We start from the raw sequence: 19128 nt of genomic DNA, 5'->3' as shown, positions 1-19128 counted from the left end.
ATTTCCGGCCGTTCGGAGGTTGCGGTGATTACCATATTTGGCTCTCGACTCTACCGCCATGAGCAATCTCGAGAGTAGGCTCTTTCATCTCTGCTCAAGCTCTTATATTTACATGATACTACAGAAACTCTCTTCCAGCTCAAGGTACCCCTTCACCTCCCTCGTCCTTGCAAATTGAAACCGTAACGCATCCAACACAAAGTTCACAGCAAAGACTCTCAATAGACAGGCCAAGAAGGCTCAGAAAGATGAGAACGCCGAGAAATCACGGCTAAAGAAGGTCAATCCAATCCCTCGTGTGTAACATTCACGGGTATTTCCACTCATCTCCTTCTCGATAAAAGGCGCTTCAACAAGGAAACAATGATGGTGCCAGAATATACGCCTCGAATGCCATTCGAAAGAAGAGCGAAGCATTGAACCTCTTACGGTTATCAAGTCGGATAGATGCTGTCGCTAGTCGAGTTGAAACCGCTGTCACAATGCGTCAAGTCACTGGCAACATGACTTCTGTGGTACGAGGGATGGACAAAGCGATGGAATCGATGAATCTAGAACGAGTATGTCCTCATCGTTCGTTCCACACTGATCCTTATTCGATCTTCTCCCTCTCAGATATCTCTCGTAATGGACAAATTCGAAACTCAATTTGCAGATTTAGATGTACAAACAGGATATATGGAGGACGTCATGTCGTCTACGACTGCCGTCTCAACACCACAGGATCAAATCGATCAGCTCCTGAAACAAACGGCAGAAGAGGCGAACATCGAACTACAACATGATTTAGCAGCAAAAGATTTGGAAGCTGTACCTGACTTAACTGCGGGTGTGAAGCTTGGGGAGGAGGACGACAAGTTGGCTGAAAGGCTGCGGGCGCTGCGGCCAGCATAGCCATGTATTTCGAAGTTATTGTTGTCGCTCTGTCTTGTAAAGCTATATAATGTCATCTTTGTCTGTAACATCAAGTTAAGAGATCATGGAATATGTCGACAGTTGTGCGTAAAGGAACGATACATGGCACCTCAAGGCGTAAGTGATCATGAAAACCCAATAGAAAGGAACCATAAGTAAACACATTGGTATATCAGGAGCATCAAACGGCATGGAAAGCATTGCGACGTAGTCGGAGGAGAGGATACAGAAATATGTCAGTCGTAAAGGTAGTATAGGCATGGCGAACGTAAGTATGGCTACTATAGAGATATGAATAATGTGAAGTAGAGATAATTAGAAGAAGTGGAAGAAATGAATCTATATTGTAAGGGTACAAGAGTTGGTGCAAATGGAGTATATAAGATAACAAGAAAGGAACACAGGAGCGAGCAAGAGATGCAACAGGGGGCGAAGAAACTTTCCGACTCACTGGGACTAGACGTTGTGCAAGATAACCCGAATGAGTTTGTTCGTCAAGTTCCGCTGGTCTTCAGGTCCGAGGGTGGACGCTTTGTTCAACAACCTCTCGGTTCTAGCAACGATACCGGTGGGACCGTCGAAGGGTATTTCGTGAGCATCGAATTGATGGACGTCTGCAAAGACACGGGTTCATTGATTTGCGACTAGTCAGTACCGGATCAATAGACTCACAATGTTTGAACGCAATAAAGGCGTTTTCGTCCAAAACTTCCTTGAATATCTCTGCAATCTCCTGTCCAACCTTCGTCCGCTCTCTCTCCTCGAATTCTACATGTCGGTGAAGTGTCTTCCTGGAGGACGCGCTGTGACTTTGTCTCGTCGCAAAAGTGCCCGCAGGTAAAAGCACGTCCTCTCGAACCTTTGTCGGTGCCCAAGATAGTCCCAATCCCAAGTCCAAAGACCGACCGCGTCCCGTTGAACGGGAATAACCTCCAGAAGTGGACGAGGTTAGAATGGAATCGGGTTCGGTGACTTTGCTTCTAACGGATGTGGACCGAGATAAGTCCCCCCCCTTGATTGCAGTGCCTTTCTCCCCTTTTCGCTTGTCTTTATTGTCCTTCCGCCCAGTTTCCATTTCACTTTCCACCCCACCAAGAGGTGTATTCGTTTCCTTCAGACTAAAAGTCGGCGAAGGCACGGCAGGTTCAAACGAGAATGGACCATGAGCAAGGCCAACCAGTCGACTCACACCGACACCTAGAGCTCGTTTACCCGCATTTTTCCCGAGACTAGAAGTGTGGCCCTTCCCGGGTGTTGGCGTGTTATCAACCTGGAGTTTAACAGTTTTCGGAGGAGCGTGTGTCGGTGTTCCCTGTCGTGAGGAATCGGAGGCAGGAACACTCACGTTTCTCCTTCGGTCAGATTCGCCACCTTTCATCCTACCATTACCATTCGCCCAACTCTCATCACTCCCATTGGCTTTCTCTCTTTGACCGTGCCCGCTCAAACTCCTCGTCAATAAGCCTCCAGTACCCCAGTTGGGTCTTTCGAAATCAAACGAAGGGTGTTTAGTAGTACGGATGTTGACTTGTTTAGGAGATTTCGCGGATTGGTGTGCATGTCCTCTATTCCTGCTTCTACTTGCAGTTCGAGAATCGGACGATTCACTACCGCGGCGCTTGCCTGCTCGGCTTGAGCTAGGATCAAGCTCTCTTCCCTTTCCTTTAGGACTTTCAATAGGCGATTCCTTTTCATTCTCCTCGTCAACAATCACCAGAGGCCGATATCGATGTGTTGAGTCCACTGAGTCTTTTCTGTGGCTCATCCGTGTAGATGTCGTGGCGGACCGGGGAAGACTGCTGGTGGGACCTGTTTGGGGAATCCTCGGTGCCGTACCATTGACTCCGCTTCCCTCGCTGATTGCCATCGCTCTGAATGGGGAGGAGGCATTTCTAGGCTGTGAATGACCGGGCGTAGTCCGTCTATTCGACAAAGCGCTGGAATCTGACGTGCCGGTGGAGGCACGTTTGTGTTTTGTTGGACCTGAAACAGTAGGAAGAATGGAATCGGATGATGACGGTGACGTAGATAGGGAGGTGGTAGATGATCGATGCGGGTTGAGAAGCGGTTTTGAGCGGGGCCCAGCGGAGAAGAATTTGGTGAGATGGTCGATTTTTGAAGCGGAAGAGGCAGTCGTTGAAACAGATGAGGTCAGAGGATCAGGATGTGATTGGGGAATCGGCGAAGGGCTCTGTGGGCGTGAGGAGGAAATCGGATCGGGAGACTGCGTCCTTGTAAAATTTGATGAGTCGTGAGAGGTGAACGTGTCGGAGCGGGGGGGCACCGGGGGCCTTTCTCCGCGATTTATCGATAGACTACGGGACATGGTTGGACTGGGAGCTCGCGGGCTGCTAATGGAAGGTTTTCGAGAATGTATGCCAAAAATGTTGCGAAGCTTTCTTCTTGCACTAGCACGGCTGTTTGGTGTAGGGTCTGCCGACGTCGACAATAGGTCGGAATTCTCCTGCAAAGCTTCAGCATGAGACGAAGATGGTGCTGTCGACGCTGGCGGAGCCATACGTTTCTTGCCTTTTGGGGTAGAAGGGGTGATTGTGGTATTTGTTGCGGTTGTTGTAGAGGACAATGGCCGGGAAGGTAAGATAGTAAATGGTTTCCCGTTCGATCTATTTGACGAGCGCCCACGATCTGAAGTCCGACTTGACCAGGTTGATTCCCTTGAATGAGATTCCGAGGGGAGATTATGGGTTAACTCGGATGTGTGTGATTGAACTTTATGTGACGAAGACTGCTTTGACCTAGAGCGAGAACGAGAACTTGTAAGGAATCTGTAAAACTGGGATGAAGAACAGGTTAAAGGCATGAGAGCCGGAAGATACACGTGTAACACACTCTATTGGAAGGTCGGTCGTCATCCTGCGAAGCTGTGTGCATCTCGTCGCCGTTGTGGGCATAGTCTGGCTCCACTAAATTGGCAGGCTGACCAGACTAAGAAAAGGAATGAGAAGATGAGCTATGAAGCGACCCAAAGGAAAGTACGACCGATATTCACCTGTAAAAGAGCAGACGGGTTGAGGAGGAAGGTGGAGATGCTGAACAAAGGAAATGACACGTGCAACTCTAGGTTCATCATTCATATCAACCATGCCAACGAAGTATCAAGATCATTGACAGCCTTTTCTAGCACTTGATTTCCCCTCAATCACAAACTGTTCATGTAGCGTTCTAAGATTACTCTGGATGTCTTATGTCTCGGAATCCCTCAGAGACGAACGACTGGTCGAGAAAACGGAGCTCAGTACTCAGTAGTCAAGTTCTCAGTGCTCACTGTACGTGCCAACAATCTACGATCAAGATAGACGGTGAAGTTGCCCTGTCGGCGTCGATCCCGCAATCAGGGGTCTGGTCACGCACACACCTCATTGCTATTATACAGCTGCGGGTGCCCTCTATCCAAGGTTCTCTAGATGAAATCTCATTCCTGGCACCTCCTCGTTACATTGGGTCGGTGGTCAAAACATCTCTTCCAGCCGTTGCACATAACGTGCCAAATAGGATCTGCCATGGTCAGCTTCTACCTCGGCGGCCAGTATTCTTCTTCAATGAAAGAACGTGCACTGCGATGTACTTCTGTTTCCCCATATCACTCAGCTGCTTCCGAGGACTCGGCAACTACTAGGTTGAACACCTTCTATTTCATTCACGTTTGACCCCACGGACATGTCGATTAGCATATCCCCAGCCTTTGTGGCGTATGGGCATCCCGACCGAGACCGCTTATTCGAATAATATCTGATGGTATCATTTAGAGGCGGGTATGTAAACTCAAGGTAGTACGAGCGTCTCCTATAGCAGACGGATGAACGCACACGTAGTCCAAGTCATGACCACAGACGTTCTACCACTAGTCGCCAATAGCCGTCAAAAACGGGGCTCGGACGCCTCGGACCACTGATCATCCGCCTTTGGGGTTTTCGGTGAGGCTCTACAGTAGGCACGTAGCCAGCTCCATGTACCCATCTGCCGATGTGCATCTTAGGTAGTGTAGATGGCAGAATTGTTTTGGGTCCAATCTGCCGGGCAGAATGGCAGAATGATTCTGCCCGGCAGAATTGCATGGTCGGCAGAATCCAGTTGAGAGTTTACCTTCATAGCTATCGTATTAGGCTCAAATTTGTTTCCCATACTGAAAAAAGGGTCTATTGTGCCCAGCTCAGTCCCCTGATACGACAGAGGATCTGTCGATTGCAACACCAGTCCCCTGTCCAGGACTTCTTCAGCAATCCTCTCGTCAAACTTACGAAAAGCCGTGTCGACAAGAATTTTAAGCGGCGCTGCCTGGTCGTTTGATCCTGAAATATTGTTGTGAACAAGAGTCGGGGGTGGTTCCCATGTAATTGGAGTACTACTGAGGTCATTTGCAAGTGACACGGCGATTACAGGACCGAAATTTTCAGTAAATAGATTACATAATGTTGGTATTCTGCCACATTCTGCCGGGCTCTCTCCCATTCTGCCATCAACACTAATCTTAGGCCCATGGTCCTCCCGCACAATAAATTGATTTGAAAAAAAAAAAAAAAGGTAGTACGAGATGATTTATATCCGTGGTCGTCCTTGTGTCAATTATCGTGTAGTTTTAGCTAGTTGTCATGCATAGACAAACGAACGGATTTTTTCGACCTCTGAGGCACTTCGGGAGGTACAGAAGAACTCCATTCAGTTGAAAGATTAAAAAGGTTTGTGAAAGGCGCGGATCCCAGCGCGACTGAAGGCGGACCTGATCTCCTAAGACTAACTAGGCAGGCACGGCAGGTTGCGGAATTGCTTCCCTGGCTTGACACGTGCCATTTAATCCAAACCCGGAACCACTCCTTACGGAACGGAGGGTTGTGGACACCAAGTTTTCTGGAGGGGTCTGTCTCGAACCAGCGCACTAAAGATCTGACTCGCTAACGTAATCCCTTCACATTCCCGGTTTTGGGCCGTTACAACCACTCAACCAAGGGCTCTATGGTAGGCTTCGGAGAAATTAGTCCTATAACACTCTTCCTTATAGGCATTTTGCCGCTTTGCGTGCAACGCTTGCGCCATCATGACTTGACCGGGAACGTTGACATTGAAACTAAAGTATGTGTAATCCTCTCTTTCCTCTAAACTACCACCATGTTATATCTCGGATTGCCCTTGACTAGGATATCCAGGCTAACATGCACGCACTCTCTCCGATTTTCAAGCTCAGTAGCCACCAAAATACCTCATTTTCCGTGTGTCGAGGTTCATGCTGCTCGTGAATCTCGGATACGAGAAACCACCCTACATGCTTCTTCTATTCCCGAATCTACGGAACCTGGAGCAGGCCCAGAGCCCCCTTATGCTCGCCCCAATCCTAAATCATACAAGATGTACCACGATCCCTCCCCACTTCAGCTAACGTATTCATCTGACCCCTTACCGTCTTTTGAGGTGGCATACGAAACCTGGGGAACCCTCTCACCCACCAAGGACAACGTTATCCTGCTCCACACCGGCCTCTCAGCCTCCTCACATGCTGCTTCGACACCCAGTAACCCTACCGAAGGATGGTGGGAGAAGTTCATCGGTCCTGGAAAAGCACTCGATACTAGCCAATTCTACGTGGTTTGTTGCAATGTACTTGGAGGATGCTACGGTTCCACAGGTCCTTCTTCCACGAACGACTTAACCGGTAGACGTTACGCGACCAATTTCCCGATAATATCCATATTCGATATGGTCCGCGCTCAATTCCGAATGTTGGACTATTTGGGAGTGGATAAACTCTACGCGAGTGTGGGAAGTTCTATGGGGGCTATGCAGAGTCTTGCCGCTGGATGGCTATTTCCAGATAGAGTTGGGAAGATTGTTAGTATCAGCGGGACGGCCCGAAGTTCGCCCTCTGCAATAGCGATGCGTTTTGCCCAACGTAGTGGTATGCCTCGTCATTCTGGTGGCGTCTAGAACCTGAATACTAATATGGCTCAACTAGTTCTTATGGCAGATCCTAACTGGAATAACGGATTCTACTACGATGGTCTACCCCCACATACGGGGATGAAGTTAGCGCGACGTACGTGCTTTTTCCATCTTTCCATCTATCTTTCTACTCACTCCTTTTTACAGAAATCGCTACCATAACTTACAGATCTGGTCCCGAGTGGGATCTTCGTTTTGGACGCAGTTTTAGACCCCTTCCAGAAGCTGAGCCTAATGCACCACATCCTCCTGCGCTCTGTCCCGATTTCCTGATCGAGACATATCTCGACCACCAGGTACAATTACTCACTCATCGGCTGTCCATGTTCTTACAGTTGCTTTTACCAACCTAGGGTGAACAATTCTGCCTCAAGTACGACGCCAACTCCCTCATCTACATCTCAAAGGCGATGGATATGTTTGACATGACGCATTCCGTCCTCAAGTCCCTGAACTTACACCCCTCAACGACCTCAGTTCCTTCACCATCATCCACGCCACCCTCTCCCCCGCATAAAACTTCTCATTCTAAATCACACCCCCCACCTAGTAACCCACCGGCCTATCTTCCACAACTTGCAGAAGGAATGAAACCTTTAGTTAATATTCCGACCCTTGTTCTAGGAGTACAAAGCGATATTTTGTTCGGGGTAGAACAGCAACGCGAGGTAGCGGATGCATTGCGTATGGCTGGTAATGAGAATGTCTCGTATTATGAATTGGGAGGTGTTTGGGGTCATGATACTTTCTTGTAAGTATTCAAATCCTGAAGCTTGTATTACTAAACTTTTCCTTTCACTTAGGCTTGATGTCCTTAATGTCGGCGGTGCCATACGTGGCTTTCTGTCTTGACCGGATTGGGTGCTATTTCGAATTGCTTCACTCATCGTACACTACCAAAACTGGCCCATGTTGTACAGATATATATGTGCTACTTTATATATATCCCATAAACTCAATATATCATGAAAATATCTTGACCATGCTGTAACAATGCCATAACACAGTCCAGCAAAGGGAATTCTGGCGTCCCTTGTTCCTCCCGTGATGGAAATGGGTCCAAATGGCATATTTTACCTACCAAAGGTCAATGTATGCAACAGTAGGGTGCTGAGTTTTTATGGCATTGTCATATCGTGAACATATGTGGAGATAGATGGTGATTATATAAAGTAGCACATATTTTGGCTATCTATTCAACTATTGGCAGTGTACTTGTTGTTTTCGATCTAACAATTACCTCTCACATCGAGCAATGATTTTTTTTTTCACTTAATTACAGTACATCCCACAAATACAACAGAGCGACCACGGTAACCAAAACCGCCAGTGTGTTCATCCTAAAAGCCCTTTCACATACCTCAACAGATCTTTTCCCTATTAAACAGGGAAAATGGATGATAATCAGTAATAATGGAAGAAACCCTCACAGAGCTCACTCACACCACGGGTCTTTACTCCTTCAAGCATTGCCTCAACCCCATCCATATCTACATCCATCGGATCATCATTTCCTGTCGTTGTCGCCTCGCTCATCTGTCTCGACCTCCGACTCGACTGGTGCCTTTGTACCATTCTATAGCGCAAAGCGACAGTCAAAACAGCTTTCCAGCCTTCAATTGGTCCATTTATCGCACTCGGTAATTGAGAAGTTGAAGAACTCGACCGTACATGTCCCATTCGTGTCCGTGATGGCTGCGCTGGAAGAGATGTGGTCGATACAGTCATGGTAGGTAAAGTAGGAACTGTAGTAGACCGCACAACGTATGGGCAATACGATCGATGTTCTTTCAAAAGATCAAACTGTCGCGGCTTGGGCGGTGGCGGGCGAGCATCAGGAGCACCACTCGGGTCATCTTCCTGTTGGGACGGTGCAGAAGGCTGTGACATAAAAGCCCATAATCCTACGCGTCGTTGACATAATGTGCAATGAAGAAGGGAGTTATCGCGGGCCGTCACTTTGTTCGAGGCGTCTTGGAGTAGGGAGGGACGAGGTGATGTGCTAGGAGCCAATGAAACAGCTCGGGATAACGTGGGAGTAGACGATGAAGTAGGAACGCGGGAGTTGGAGCGTGACAGGGATGCTGTTCGCGGACGATCCGGAGCAGGCTCCCAACCGAACAATGCAGTGAGTATTGAGGTCACTGAAGGTATAGTCGGTGGTGAATTGTTTTCGCTCGTCGGCGGATCTTGCTCTCTGTCTGAGGAAGAAACGTAGGAAGTGACTACGGACTGAAGAGAGTTAAGCTGATTGGGGGTCTAGGAGGGAGCTGATTGAACACCGTGTTGAGTAAGCAAGGAGAAGAGGGCATCTTACAAGGGGATGTTTGATCACTATTGACTGGAGGATCGGATCCAAAGTGGAGGCATTTGCTTTCAAGTCTCGCACGGTCGTTGCAGGAGACTGAAGGGGTATCCGGTAGATGAGTTCTTTTATCAAGGTGAGGCTCAGGACACGAATTTGAGGATGCAATTTCCGCACCATCGCATTGACGCGTCCTCCAGGGACAACCAGACTTGTGGGATTCGACCAGGGATACACGTTGTTTTTCAATCAAAGCGTTTGCTGATATTGGATTAGTATTCGTAAACCTGGGTTCAGCCTACCTTCTTACCAGCTTCTCTTGACATTCCTTCTTTTCCGGCAAGAACCCATGAAACACCACATATTCCGCACATTAATCTGTCCTTCCCGTCATTTACCCAACCACATTTCGAAGCAGCCACGGCATCAATCTGGGGAGGTTTGTTCGCATACGTGGATAGTTTGAATGTGGATAAACGGCTGAGGAAGGAAGGTATGGATGATGGCCGGTAGTCTGCAAGGGGCCCTGAGGGCGTTATGGACGGTGTGGTTCGACTTTTATCACGCGTTCTATTTGCGGCACGCGACAGAATTGCAGTAAGGTGAGGTGTGCTTTTTGATAGAGAGCTTAAATGAGGCCCTAACGAACTTGAGAATTTTGGGAAAGGCGGTTTCAGGGCACCGTTGACAGGAAAGGTTGATAGCGAGACAAGACTGACTTGGACGCTGGTTCCTTGGCCTTGATGCCATATTTTGCAAGAGTAGAATATATTGACCGAGAAAGAGAGGGTTTCTTTGTTGGAGGTTGGTCGCTGCTTGTGGTATCCTTTGGGTTGACTGCAACGTCGAGACGGTTGAAAGCATCATCCAATTTCCGCTATAATTTCTTTCTGAGAAAAGATTTTTCATGTACAAGGCGGACAACGCTTACTTTGGTGGCTCTCACAGACGAATTTGCTGAGGATGAGGAACCGGAATCCTGGCCGTTCATCGTGAAAGGGTGACTGTACAGCCACAATCCTCACGCGTCTCCGCAGCGCCGATACCGTTTCTCTATTCACCTCCAGTTCAGATGAATCGAATCTTTGGAACTTCCTCCCAAAAGCCCAAAGCTTCACTTCAAGATGCAATTAATGCCGTCTGTATTACTCTCTATTGAAACTGTACGGTTTGACTAAAGCCATTTATTAGACTGACGCAAGATCTGCCACTTTAGAGGTCAAAATCAAGAAGCTCGATGGAGAGCTTGCGAGGTATAAAGACCAAATGAGCAAGCTGAGGAACGGACCAGGCAAGGTATTTGGCCTGATTTTCCTCTTTCGTCAGTCGAAACCTCTAATTATTTTCAGAACGCAATACAGCAGAGAGCATTGAGAACGCTGAAGCAAAGGAAGATGTACGAGTCACAGCTGGCCCAGCTCCAACAACAGACATTCAACATGGAATCTGCTGCTATGACCACGGAGAATCTCAGAAATACTATGGCCACCGTGGATGCTATGCGCCTGGCGAATAAGGAAATGAAGAAACAATATGGAAAAATAGACATAGACAAAATCGAGGTATCCAGCATCCCAACTTGCTATCAGAAACACGGATCTTGACTTTTTCCTTGAAAGAATACGCACTATGAAATGGAAGACCTTTTGGAACAAGCCAACGAAATACAGGAATCTCTCGGGCGCTCTTACGCGGTACCAGATGAACTTGACGAGGCGGATCTAGAAGCAGGTAGGTCTACTTATAATAATTTCACTTTCCATAACGCCTGAACATATCCTCGCCCACCTGTTCTGCCTAGAACTTGATGCTCTTCAGTTAGAAGAGGAAGAGGAAGGAGCTTCTTATTTGACCGATCTCAACAAAGTACCGGACTTCGTTGACGAGCCACCCGTGGAACTCCACGATGTAAGTGACATCACTCGCCCGGTTTCCTTTGCTCTGAAATATTTGCAGACACCAGCGCCTCAAGAAGCGGCCAGAATTACCAGTTAGCTTAAGATATTGTATCACTGAACTTTACTGTATTCGCACTTACCTATGGACTCTGGGATGCCTGTAATGGTAACTAACATTGCTAACTAGATGTACACCGGTGTACTACAACACATAATCAACCGTATCTACGAACTTCCGATGACTCTGCAAACCAGTCATCATTCTCTCTCATCTCGTCGGTACTGGCGATGTTGATGATGGTTGATTTGCTCTGTGTATCTAAAAACAATATCAGACGGAGTTAAGTTACCTGGAATACCCACTCACAAGCCTCAAAAGCTTCCACGCCATTCTCCCTCCCGATTCCGCTCTCTTTCATCCCACCCCTAAAATTGAGAATGAATGAAGTATTTTGATAAGGTAAAATGTACACACCAAGGAGAACTGGGATCGTTCCGATGATGTGTATTTACCCAGCATAACCCAGCTTGTATGTCGGCCGCTACACGATGCGCTCTCGAAAGGTCAGATGTCCATATTCCTGCTCCTAGTCCGTATCTAGACGCATTAGCCAGTTCAACGCCCTGTGTTTCGTCCTACGGGGTGTGGAGACTAGTTGGAGTGAAACCAGCCATGCTTGAAAATGACATACCGAAAACCGCTTGACGACAACAACCGGTCCAAATATCTCTTCTTGCCATAGGATATCATCGATTTCCACATCTGTGATGATTGTAGGAGGAAAGAAGCTGCCTTTCGAGAAATCAAATCCGTCCAAGGCTGAATCTCCCAACATCTGCTGTCCGCCCACCAAAACTCTCCCTTTCGTTTGTTCAATCATACCATCAATACGATCCAGATGTTTCTGTGATATGACTGATCCCATAGTTGATTTTGGGTTGAGAGCTGTTTAGAGCAAAGTGTTGAATTCCGAGGCTGTCGACAAGAGTTTCTCGATCGCGACGTACGATCTCCCATCCTTCTACGAATGTTCTCCGACTTGGCTACAAACATTTGCATAAAGCGCTCGTATATCCTGTCCTGTACTATAAGCCGTGCTCCGGAAACACAAGTCTGGCCTGATGCCACAAATGCTGAAAAGGCGGTTCCGTTGACTGCTGACTCCAGATCTGCATCGTCAAAAACTATTACGGGAGCCTGCAACCGTTCAATGTCAGTGATGTTTCGATCGGAGTCGCATTGACGACCACAACCTTCCCTCCTAATTCGGCTGTGAACAGCGCGAGGTTAGCTCCAGCAATACGACCGATATTTCGTCCGGTTTGTGTGCCTGCCTACGATTGGGATCAATGAGATTCATTTATGACGGACGACGACCGGCTTACAGTCACATCGACCTTCCGTATCAATGAGTTATTCACGATGTCGTTCCCAACAGTACTTCCGAACCCTGGTAACACCGACAAGGCACCAGCGGGTACTGGACGCAATTAAGCTCTTCTCGCAAAGTCGCACAACATTCCATACCTCCAGCTTCATGGGCCATATCCTCGAATCCTAGGACAGTCATCGGAGCGTGCTGACTATTCATGAATCACAACCACGGAGTTCAAAGGTAAGGGTGTGCGTACTTCGGACGGTTTAACGATCACACTGTTCCCAGCAGCCAATGCAGGTGCAATCTTCTTGATGGCTATGAGTAAAGGATGGTTGAAAGGCTGCCTCTCTGGCTTGAATCACCCGCGCTTTTCTTCGGAAGAGCTTACACACCGTGATCTGGGCCACTACGCCCAACGGTACCCTTTGGATATAATTTAATAGTCTGCCTTGAGTAGGTGCTACGAAGGCTTGATTTGTCCGAAGTAATGCTGCAAAATAGTCTCTATTAACGGGTTTACGGGCCATGCATCATGATCTACTCGGCTATGCATCAGAATGTCGACACTCACAACCATTCTGGCAAACGAACAAGTTGGGCGTTCATTTCGCGTATTGTACGACCAGTTTGTAGTGTTTCCATTCGGGCCAAGTCTGGTATCCGAGCTTCCAAGGCCCGGGCCAACTTTGATAACACTTTTGAACGAGTAAGTGAAGGTGCCTTCGACCAGACTCCGGATTCGAAAGTGGCTTGCGCTCGCGATATCATTTCTTTAACGCCAACAGAGGATATAGCAGCTACTCTATATGAATGTGAGTTAGATTTGCATTGAAATCCTAGCTCGATAACAGACCGGCACAGTTCTTCTCCATTAGCGGGATTATAGACGGGGAAACTGTTGCAGCAGATGAGAGAAGAAAGGTTCCTTTCAAAACTCCTGCACCCACTCCTTATCCAGATACTCTCCATCCTGTCCGTAAGAAGCCTTCAGAAAATGATGCGTTGGGATGTAACGTGATTTATGAAGTTTCCTCTACGAGAGAAATTGTGGAAGTCAGCGAGCAAACGAAAATAGAGAAAAACACGAACTGTATGAGTGTGCGGGAGGTGTGAACGTAACCTTCTCTGGAGACAGCCTACCATGGTGGTTCAGACGACGTTTCTCTCGCCGCCGTGGCCATACTGTATTTGGACAACCGCTTCCTTCTGTGACCTTCTGTGACGATGCCAAACACGCACAGGATTGGATAGGCTCTTCCGTCCTCAATCTGAGATTCTTCTTCAAGTAATAGTCCTACGGAAGGGGTAACCCTTCGAGCCCAGTGCTGAGGAACAAGGCAAGTACTGAAATCACGGAGGTGATCCGTTTCACCAAGGAACATCGTCGCGCCGTCCTTGCTGCACCATCTGGCTACGGAACGACTCCATCATTTCAATGCTCAAATACTTTTATAACCTCGACTCCGATTTCGTTCAGGAGTTCGACTAGATGGAAGCGGAACCCCACATGGAATCATCATGACCGTGTGGTCCCACGCTGGATTTCGGTGATTTTCACTATGAGCAGCACGGCTTCGACCTAGGTGAAGCTCTTAACGATCACTGGGCGCGTTCGTCAAGACGTACAGACAAACTTCAGGCAAGCAGTCGGAATCCAGTACAGAGACACGTCTGCTGCCAAAACCCTTCATAACATTGCTGTAGGTAACCTCATCCATTCCCCATGAAGTTCCTACTAACCTTTACTTACGACAGTACGATGTGGTTGACAAATTGCGACGCCTCGCTATCCTCGTCGACTGTGATATCTCGTATTTGGCGGCAACCAAGTGCGAATCCAGCGACGATTTCTTTGCGGTCGCAGAACCCATCGAGGCATTCTTCTCTGCGATTGAAGCATGCAGTCAAAACGAGCGGATCGTGTTCGTCCTCCTTGTGGGCAAAACATCCATTCTAGATGAGATGCCGACGAGACCCGTTCAACTACGGGGGTGTGATATTCCATGAAGTACCCGACAACGGAGCTGCTATGTGGATACAGCGAAGATGATGTTTGCAGTCTCGGGAAAGAGCTACGTTATAAGTTTCATTCATTGGGATTAGATGCAGCTGCGGACGATTTTCAGAGTTCGGAAAAGGGAGTTGCCACCATGTCGTAACGACATGTGCGCGTCCATCTTGCCGCTCGCAGCATCGACAAAACTCTCACTGTTCTTGCTATCCTCCTCCTCCACATCCACATCCTTACAACGCTAAGGCTTGAGGTAATTGACTCAAAATCCTACGAGTTCACATACCTATCCATTGGCGTTGAGGTCTGGCCTGGATTCGCCTCACCCAGCCCAGTGAGGGGAAGATGTGACAGTTGTCACCGAGGGAGGGTCGCTGGCTCAACTGCTTGAGATTTCGTTCAACAAAACATCTATTCTTCCACAATATTTCTATGGTACGGATATCCACCGTCCGCATACCCTCGTTCCTAGGTTGAACCGGCGGTACTCGCAGGCATTTTGGAAATGGTTACCATCGTTCGTCAATTTTTAATTCTCTCGCCCCACGGAGAAGGAAATAGAATATTACTGTAAGTGGGATTACATAGTACAACAGTTTGGCAACGAAGAATATCTGACCACTACGTTTCAGCGACTATGACTGTTTCTTCTAAATCTTCTAGGCTATTGAGCACGTCTTGCAGGGAGTGCAACCCCTGCCAGGTAAAATCGCCCTTCTTAAATGATTAAGACCTGCCAGCCCTTCTCGAAGGGCAAGCACGACATCACGGCACTCTGTGGGAGAATGAACCAAAGACGGGGCCCAGTCGTTAAAAGCGGATACAGTCAAAGTGAGGCAACAGTGGTATCAGTCGGAGGATAGAGATCAGAGCATCGCCTAACAATAGGCTGAGTGATTCTCCTGATGTCGCGAAAGCTACTGAAGCGTTGTTCAATGGTGCGGAGCACAAGTCCCTGGTCATAGCGAGACATCGATGGGCGGCGAATCTGTAGATGTTGAAATTCACCTAGTCCTGTAAGAGAATCGAGATTTTTGGTCGCCACTAAATTGATCGGAAATTGGAATAGCTGCGGAGGTCCTGATGATGACTGCCCCTTGGAGTAAAGGGAATTGAATCACAAAAGTTGAACCACAAGCTTCAGGTGAGCTCTGTCGCGATGACGGTTCCAATGAAGGCGACAAAATCCAAGGAATAAGCGATACAGTTGGTGCACGAGAGCCCACTGTTTTGACGCAACGATAATAAGAACCTCTGTCACTACAGTAGGTTGCTGTATAGCGCAGGACATATCATTCACACATGAGAGGGAATGCAAGTCTCTGGCGGGACTGAATTCACTTGCGACACACACTGAAAATGAACTAAGTGTCGACGGCAACGCCACCACAGCGTCAGGGGTAGCGGATAGTAGCCGTCTTGAGAGAAGGAGCTTGGAATGAGGGACGTAGCGTTGAGGTTCCATCCTATCATGCTCGCCATGCTTTTTCGTCGATGGAGATTAGGTTGGCGATCATGGAAGAGTACTTGTTGGTCTGTAGGACGTGGGCATCTTTGTGAACAGATAGGATAGAGTATATAGACGGCGGTGGATCCACGAAAAAAGGTCGATGTGGCAGTTGAAGCTAAAGCACGGCAGACGAATAAAACAAGGCGCCTTGAAGGAGTAAATACTTCAAGCAAATACTGAATCTACAACATGAGGATGAACAATCAAGATACATTGGTTATGACGGAACCAGATGCGCCATCGCGCGCTGAACCGAAGGAGAAAACTGAATTGGGGCCAGATCATCAGCCAAATTCCGCATTACTCTCATGCCAGAGGGAATCCGTGGAAGGAGACGGTGGCTATCTTGATTCGACATAGGGAAACATTGGAAGGTTGTTATAGTACAAAGTACCCATCACAAACCAAGATAGCGGATAGTAAGTTACTCTCTTCAATCGAGAAGGAAGCCTCATGCGCCACGTTGAGTACTTGAGTACTTGACTTAACGTATCCTGACACAACAAAGGGGCGCATTCAAATGGCTGATGGATCAAATGTGGCGAGTCCTTCTCCTTTTACCATAAATGCGCTGTAGTGGGAGACGGGGGAATGAAGGGAGTGGCGCGGAGCGATTTTCCAATTATCGAACAGCTGCTGATGTTATTGTTAGTAGTACCGTGTACTAGCAAGAGTAGAGAACTCTACATACATAGTATTCAGACCGGGTGGATTCTGTTATTTCGATCAATCCTACAGTATTGAGTGTCCGTCATCGGATAGCACATTAACCAACAGGAATGGAAAGGAATAGGTCAAAGTCGGGTAGTCACTAAGGAATAATGTATATTTGTACTTGTGGACGCGTCAGTCACATGGCATGGCGTCCAAGGTGTCATGGTTGAAGAACAAGGCTTTTGCCTTTGCCCGTCATCCTCGCCACATTCCACATCTCTCTTTTCCTCTCATTCAGGCCATTCTCGAAGAAAGCAGCAACCTTCCTCCTCAATCTCGTATCGATCCTTAATATGGCCTTAAGGAAGTCCTCACGGGCTATTTCAGCGAAACCAGCCTCCAAGCCCGCTCCAAAAGCAGAAGTTGCCGTCAAAGGACGCAGCCTCACGCGCTCTGCTCCCTCAAAGAAACGTGCTGCTTCACCAGATAAAAATACAGATCTTCCTGTCAAAAGGACTCGAGGTGAGGAGCAGAACATTGCTCCAACGACAAACAAGATACCTATATCCAAACATGCAGCGACGAAACCGGCTCCACAACCTATAAAACGGTCTCGATCTCGCGTGAAAGTAGATGTCCCTGCTCCTACACCGCACGTCCAAGTGAAACCGTACCTCAATCCCTTACCAGCGCCACCAGAAAAAGCCCGACCTGGTCTGCAACTCTTCGTTTGGGGAGCTGGTAATTTTGGTCAATTCGGTCTTGGACCTGATTTTCTAGACGAACTCGATAAACCCAGGAAACATACCTGGGCAGAACAGCAGATGCAAGACGGTACGTTTGGCGATGAAGGAGCAGGTTTAGAAACTGTTGCGGCCGGCGGAATGCATAGTCTTCTTGTAGATGAAAAGGGAATAGTATGTCAACCACTGCTCCCACCATCCAAGAGCCTCCTCTAACATATTGTTCTGTTCAGATATGGTCGTGCGGTTTGAATGATGACGCAGCGCTCGGTCGAATTACTCATCAAGTGACGGATCCCGAGAAGCCTGGATCGTTCTTGGACGTCGACCAGCTCACTACTGTCCCTCACCCACTGCAATCTCTCGCAGACGAAAAGTTTCGTACGGTCCAAGTAGCAACTGGCGACAGCATATGTGCTGCAGTCAGTGACCAGGGCGATCTCCGAGTGTGGGGATCTTTCCGGGTGGGTGCAAACGCTGCATTCGTCCGAGTATCATCTAACGTTATTCTTGTAGGTAAACGAAGGTTCTCTTGGCTTCTCTACGGGGCTGAAGCACCAGTTCCTACCTGTGCCGATTCTTGAAGATCAGCTATTGTCTAGACCCGGCGACAGGGAAAAGGTTTCCTCAATCACTGCTGGGGTCAATCATCTCCTCGTGCTGACTACACACGGAAACATCTACACGTGGGGTGCTGGCGAGCAAGCTCAACTGGGCAGGAAGGTTCTTGAGCGGCGCAAAATCCACGGTACCATACCTGAAAAAGTTACTCTCGGCAATCGTTTGCGGAAAGGAAAAATAATTGGTGCCGGTAGTTACCAATCGTTCGCCGTGGACGATTCGGGTGACGTTTGGGGTTGGGGACTCAATACAATGGGTCAAACCGGCACAGGCTATGAGACCAAAGACGATGCTCAGATCCAACTGCCCACCAAGGTGCGCAGGTTGAGCAAAGAAGAACTCGGTGGTGACACAGTCGTCCAAATCGTCGGTGGAGAACATCACACACTCTTTTTGACCTCTGCGGGCAAAGTTTATGCCTGTGGGCGCTCTAATGCGGGTCAACTCGGTCTTCCAGACAATGACCCCGTGTTCGCGAAACGTGTCGATCCGGATTTCTTTCCCGAGCCCGTAGAAGTGAAGTTCCCTGATGACGACGACCCAGTCGCCTACATTTCCGCTGGTACTCATAACAACCTTGCCGCCACTGAAAATGGTGCTCTGTATTGCTGGGGTCAAGGTACTCAAGGTGAACTCGGTGTCCCGGACGTTGAGGTCAAAACACCTCGTGTCATTGTCCGACGAGAAGGTGGCTCGTGGGCAGCAATCAAAGTCGCATGTGGCGGGCAACATACCCTTGGATTATTCCGCAGAAAGTAGCCAAATCTCGCATCTAATTTAAGTAGACATTTCTTTCTCATTGTCAGAAATTTCATCCCCTCTACTCACTGCACAACATGTACATTTCAGACAGTACCTTATTTCTCTATCGCTCTTAACTACAAACTACAACTTCTTTGATACTGTACACGGTTCCATGTGCCTTGTTGTCTGTTTCTCGCATCGGTTACCCTCGCACATCTGTCTTCTTTATTTTTTTCCTCTTCAAGCATCTGATATAATTCAATGCCTCAAGGGCAACTTCAGCATATATTGTCAATACTTTCACTGTATTTATATTGGGTGAAGGACATGTCCACTAAGAGCCTTTGGTGGATGATGGATTCCTACTATAGTATTTTGAAGTGACCCCAAAGTGAT

The 19128-nt window shown here is 48.0% G+C and overlaps 9 protein-coding genes across 10 annotated transcripts; 5 read left to right on the top strand and 4 right to left on the bottom strand.

Moving 5' to 3' along the window:
- Positions 1-35: 35 nt before the first annotated feature.
- Positions 36-970, top strand: E1B28_004135 (uncharacterized protein). Its single transcript, XM_043148592.1, has 5 exons — positions 36-74; positions 125-144; positions 203-280; positions 345-560; positions 616-970. The coding sequence occupies exons 1-5, from the start codon at positions 59-61 to the stop codon at positions 892-894; spliced, it is 609 nt and encodes a 202-aa protein (XP_043013192.1). The 5' UTR covers positions 36-58; the 3' UTR covers positions 895-970.
- A 204-nt stretch (positions 971-1174) lies between these two features.
- Positions 1175-4006, bottom strand: E1B28_004134 (uncharacterized protein; the record flags this gene model as incomplete). The annotated part of the gene is made up of 5 exons (XM_043148591.1): positions 1175-1529; positions 1588-2185; positions 2261-3709; positions 3766-3861; positions 3926-4006. 5 exons carry the CDS (start codon positions 4004-4006, stop codon positions 1372-1374), a joined length of 2382 nt encoding a protein of 793 aa, XP_043013191.1. The 3' UTR covers positions 1175-1371.
- A 1959-nt stretch (positions 4007-5965) lies between these two features.
- E1B28_004133 (uncharacterized protein) lies at positions 5966-7857 on the top strand. 2 transcript variants are annotated; one of them, XM_043148590.1, is made up of 6 exons: positions 5966-6003; positions 6069-6823; positions 6881-6961; positions 7015-7163; positions 7221-7618; positions 7671-7857. In XM_043148590.1, the coding sequence occupies exons 2-6, from the start codon at positions 6277-6279 to the stop codon at positions 7717-7719; spliced, it is 1224 nt and encodes a 407-aa protein (XP_043013190.1). In that variant the 5' UTR covers positions 5966-6003; positions 6069-6276; the 3' UTR covers positions 7720-7857. The 2 variants fall into 2 exon arrangements, with proteins under 2 accessions (XP_043013190.1, XP_043013189.1); XM_043148589.1 differs by having other exon boundaries at positions 5966-6823.
- Positions 7858-8106: 249 nt separating this feature from the next.
- Positions 8107-10179, bottom strand: E1B28_004132 (uncharacterized protein). The gene is made up of 7 exons (XM_043148588.1): positions 10104-10179; positions 9892-10049; positions 9483-9820; positions 9350-9433; positions 9185-9297; positions 8311-9126; positions 8107-8244 (listed from the first exon to the last, which is right to left on the bottom strand). The coding sequence occupies exons 1-7, from the start codon at positions 10161-10163 to the stop codon at positions 8203-8205; spliced, it is 1611 nt and encodes a 536-aa protein (XP_043013188.1). The 5' UTR covers positions 10164-10179; the 3' UTR covers positions 8107-8202.
- A 42-nt stretch (positions 10180-10221) lies between these two features.
- On the top strand, positions 10222-11202 carry E1B28_004131 (uncharacterized protein). Its single transcript, XM_043148587.1, has 6 exons — positions 10222-10310; positions 10364-10468; positions 10522-10734; positions 10792-10903; positions 10974-11080; positions 11129-11202. The coding sequence occupies exons 1-6, from the start codon at positions 10245-10247 to the stop codon at positions 11165-11167; spliced, it is 642 nt and encodes a 213-aa protein (XP_043013187.1). The 5' UTR covers positions 10222-10244; the 3' UTR covers positions 11168-11202.
- An 83-nt stretch (positions 11203-11285) lies between these two features.
- E1B28_004130 (uncharacterized protein) lies at positions 11286-11706 on the bottom strand (the record flags this gene model as incomplete). The annotated part of the gene is made up of 3 exons (XM_043148586.1): positions 11286-11389; positions 11438-11496; positions 11546-11706. Coding segments are annotated over 3 exons (324 nt in total), but the record flags the coding sequence as incomplete, so codon positions are not given.
- A 1233-nt stretch (positions 11707-12939) lies between these two features.
- On the bottom strand, positions 12940-13650 carry E1B28_004129 (uncharacterized protein). The gene is made up of 4 exons (XM_043160729.1): positions 13539-13650; positions 13397-13482; positions 13303-13344; positions 12940-13251 (listed from the first exon to the last, which is right to left on the bottom strand). The coding sequence occupies exons 1-4, from the start codon at positions 13590-13592 to the stop codon at positions 13017-13019; spliced, it is 417 nt and encodes a 138-aa protein (XP_043013185.1). The 5' UTR covers positions 13593-13650; the 3' UTR covers positions 12940-13016.
- Positions 13651-14088: 438 nt separating this feature from the next.
- E1B28_004128 (uncharacterized protein) lies at positions 14089-14456 on the top strand (the record flags this gene model as incomplete). The annotated part of the gene is made up of 2 exons (XM_043148585.1): positions 14089-14149; positions 14205-14456. Coding segments are annotated over 2 exons (313 nt in total), but the record flags the coding sequence as incomplete, so codon positions are not given.
- Positions 14457-16872: 2416 nt separating this feature from the next.
- E1B28_004127 (uncharacterized protein) lies at positions 16873-18747 on the top strand (the record flags this gene model as incomplete). The annotated part of the gene is made up of 3 exons (XM_043148584.1): positions 16873-17541; positions 17601-17831; positions 17884-18747. Exons 1-3 carry the CDS (start codon positions 16978-16980, stop codon positions 18745-18747), a joined length of 1659 nt encoding a protein of 552 aa, XP_043013183.1. The 5' UTR covers positions 16873-16977.
- Positions 18748-19128: the final 381 nt, after the last annotated feature.

Source organism: Marasmius oreades, chromosome 2 (assembly GCF_018924745.1).
Source record: "Marasmius oreades isolate 03SP1 chromosome 2, whole genome shotgun sequence".
NCBI classification, from domain to species: Eukaryota; Fungi; Basidiomycota; class Agaricomycetes; order Agaricales; family Marasmiaceae; genus Marasmius; species Marasmius oreades.
Note: the sequence above shows the minus strand (reverse complement) of the source record. Positions and strands in the feature narration are given on the sequence as shown.

What these genes read in the sequence shown, in the direction of transcription:
- E1B28_004135 (XM_043148592.1), top strand. An exon ending in AGAAATCACGGCTAAAGAAG is followed by an intron (nt 281 to 344) that starts GTCAATCCAATC and finishes TCTCGATAAAAG; the next exon opens with GCGCTTCAACAAGGAAACAA. An exon ending in AATCGATGAATCTAGAACGA is followed by an intron (nt 561 to 615) that starts GTATGTCCTCAT and finishes TCTCCCTCTCAG; the next exon opens with ATATCTCTCGTAATGGACAA.
- E1B28_004133 (XM_043148589.1), top strand. Translation starts at nt 6,040, where the DNA reads ATGTTATATCTCGGATTGCCCTTGACTAGGATATCCAGGCTAACATGC. An exon ending in GCGTTTTGCCCAACGTAGTG is followed by an intron (nt 6,824 to 6,880) that starts GTATGCCTCGTC and finishes TGGCTCAACTAG; the next exon opens with TTCTTATGGCAGATCCTAAC. An exon ending in TGGGGTCATGATACTTTCTT is followed by an intron (nt 7,619 to 7,670) that starts GTAAGTATTCAA and finishes CCTTTCACTTAG; the next exon opens with GCTTGATGTCCTTAATGTCG.
- E1B28_004132 (XM_043148588.1), bottom strand. Translation starts at nt 10,163, where the DNA reads ATGAACGGCCAGGATTCCGGTTCCTCATCCTCAGCAAATTCGTCTGTG. An exon ending in CGTCTGTGAGAGCCACCAAA is followed by an intron (nt 10,050 to 10,103) that starts GTAAGCGTTGTC and finishes AAGAAATTATAG; the next exon opens with CGGAAATTGGATGATGCTTT. An exon ending in TAGTGATCAAACATCCCCTT is followed by an intron (nt 9,127 to 9,184) that starts GTAAGATGCCCT and finishes GCTCCCTCCTAG; the next exon opens with ACCCCCAATCAGCTTAACTC.
- E1B28_004131 (XM_043148587.1), top strand. Translation starts at nt 10,245, where the DNA reads ATGAATCGAATCTTTGGAACTTCCTCCCAAAAGCCCAAAGCTTCACTT. An exon ending in CGAGGCGGATCTAGAAGCAG is followed by an intron (nt 10,904 to 10,973) that starts GTAGGTCTACTT and finishes TGTTCTGCCTAG; the next exon opens with AACTTGATGCTCTTCAGTTA. An exon ending in CACCCGTGGAACTCCACGAT is followed by an intron (nt 11,081 to 11,128) that starts GTAAGTGACATC and finishes AAATATTTGCAG; the next exon opens with ACACCAGCGCCTCAAGAAGC.
- E1B28_004129 (XM_043160729.1), bottom strand. Translation starts at nt 13,592, where the DNA reads ATGGTAGGCTGTCTCCAGAGAAGGTTACGTTCACACCTCCCGCACACT. An exon ending in ACCTCCCGCACACTCATACA is followed by an intron (nt 13,483 to 13,538) that starts GTTCGTGTTTTT and finishes TTTCTCTCGTAG; the next exon opens with AGGAAACTTCATAAATCACG. An exon ending in AATGGAGAAGAACTGTGCCG is followed by an intron (nt 13,252 to 13,302) that starts GTCTGTTATCGA and finishes ACATTCATATAG; the next exon opens with AGTAGCTGCTATATCCTCTG.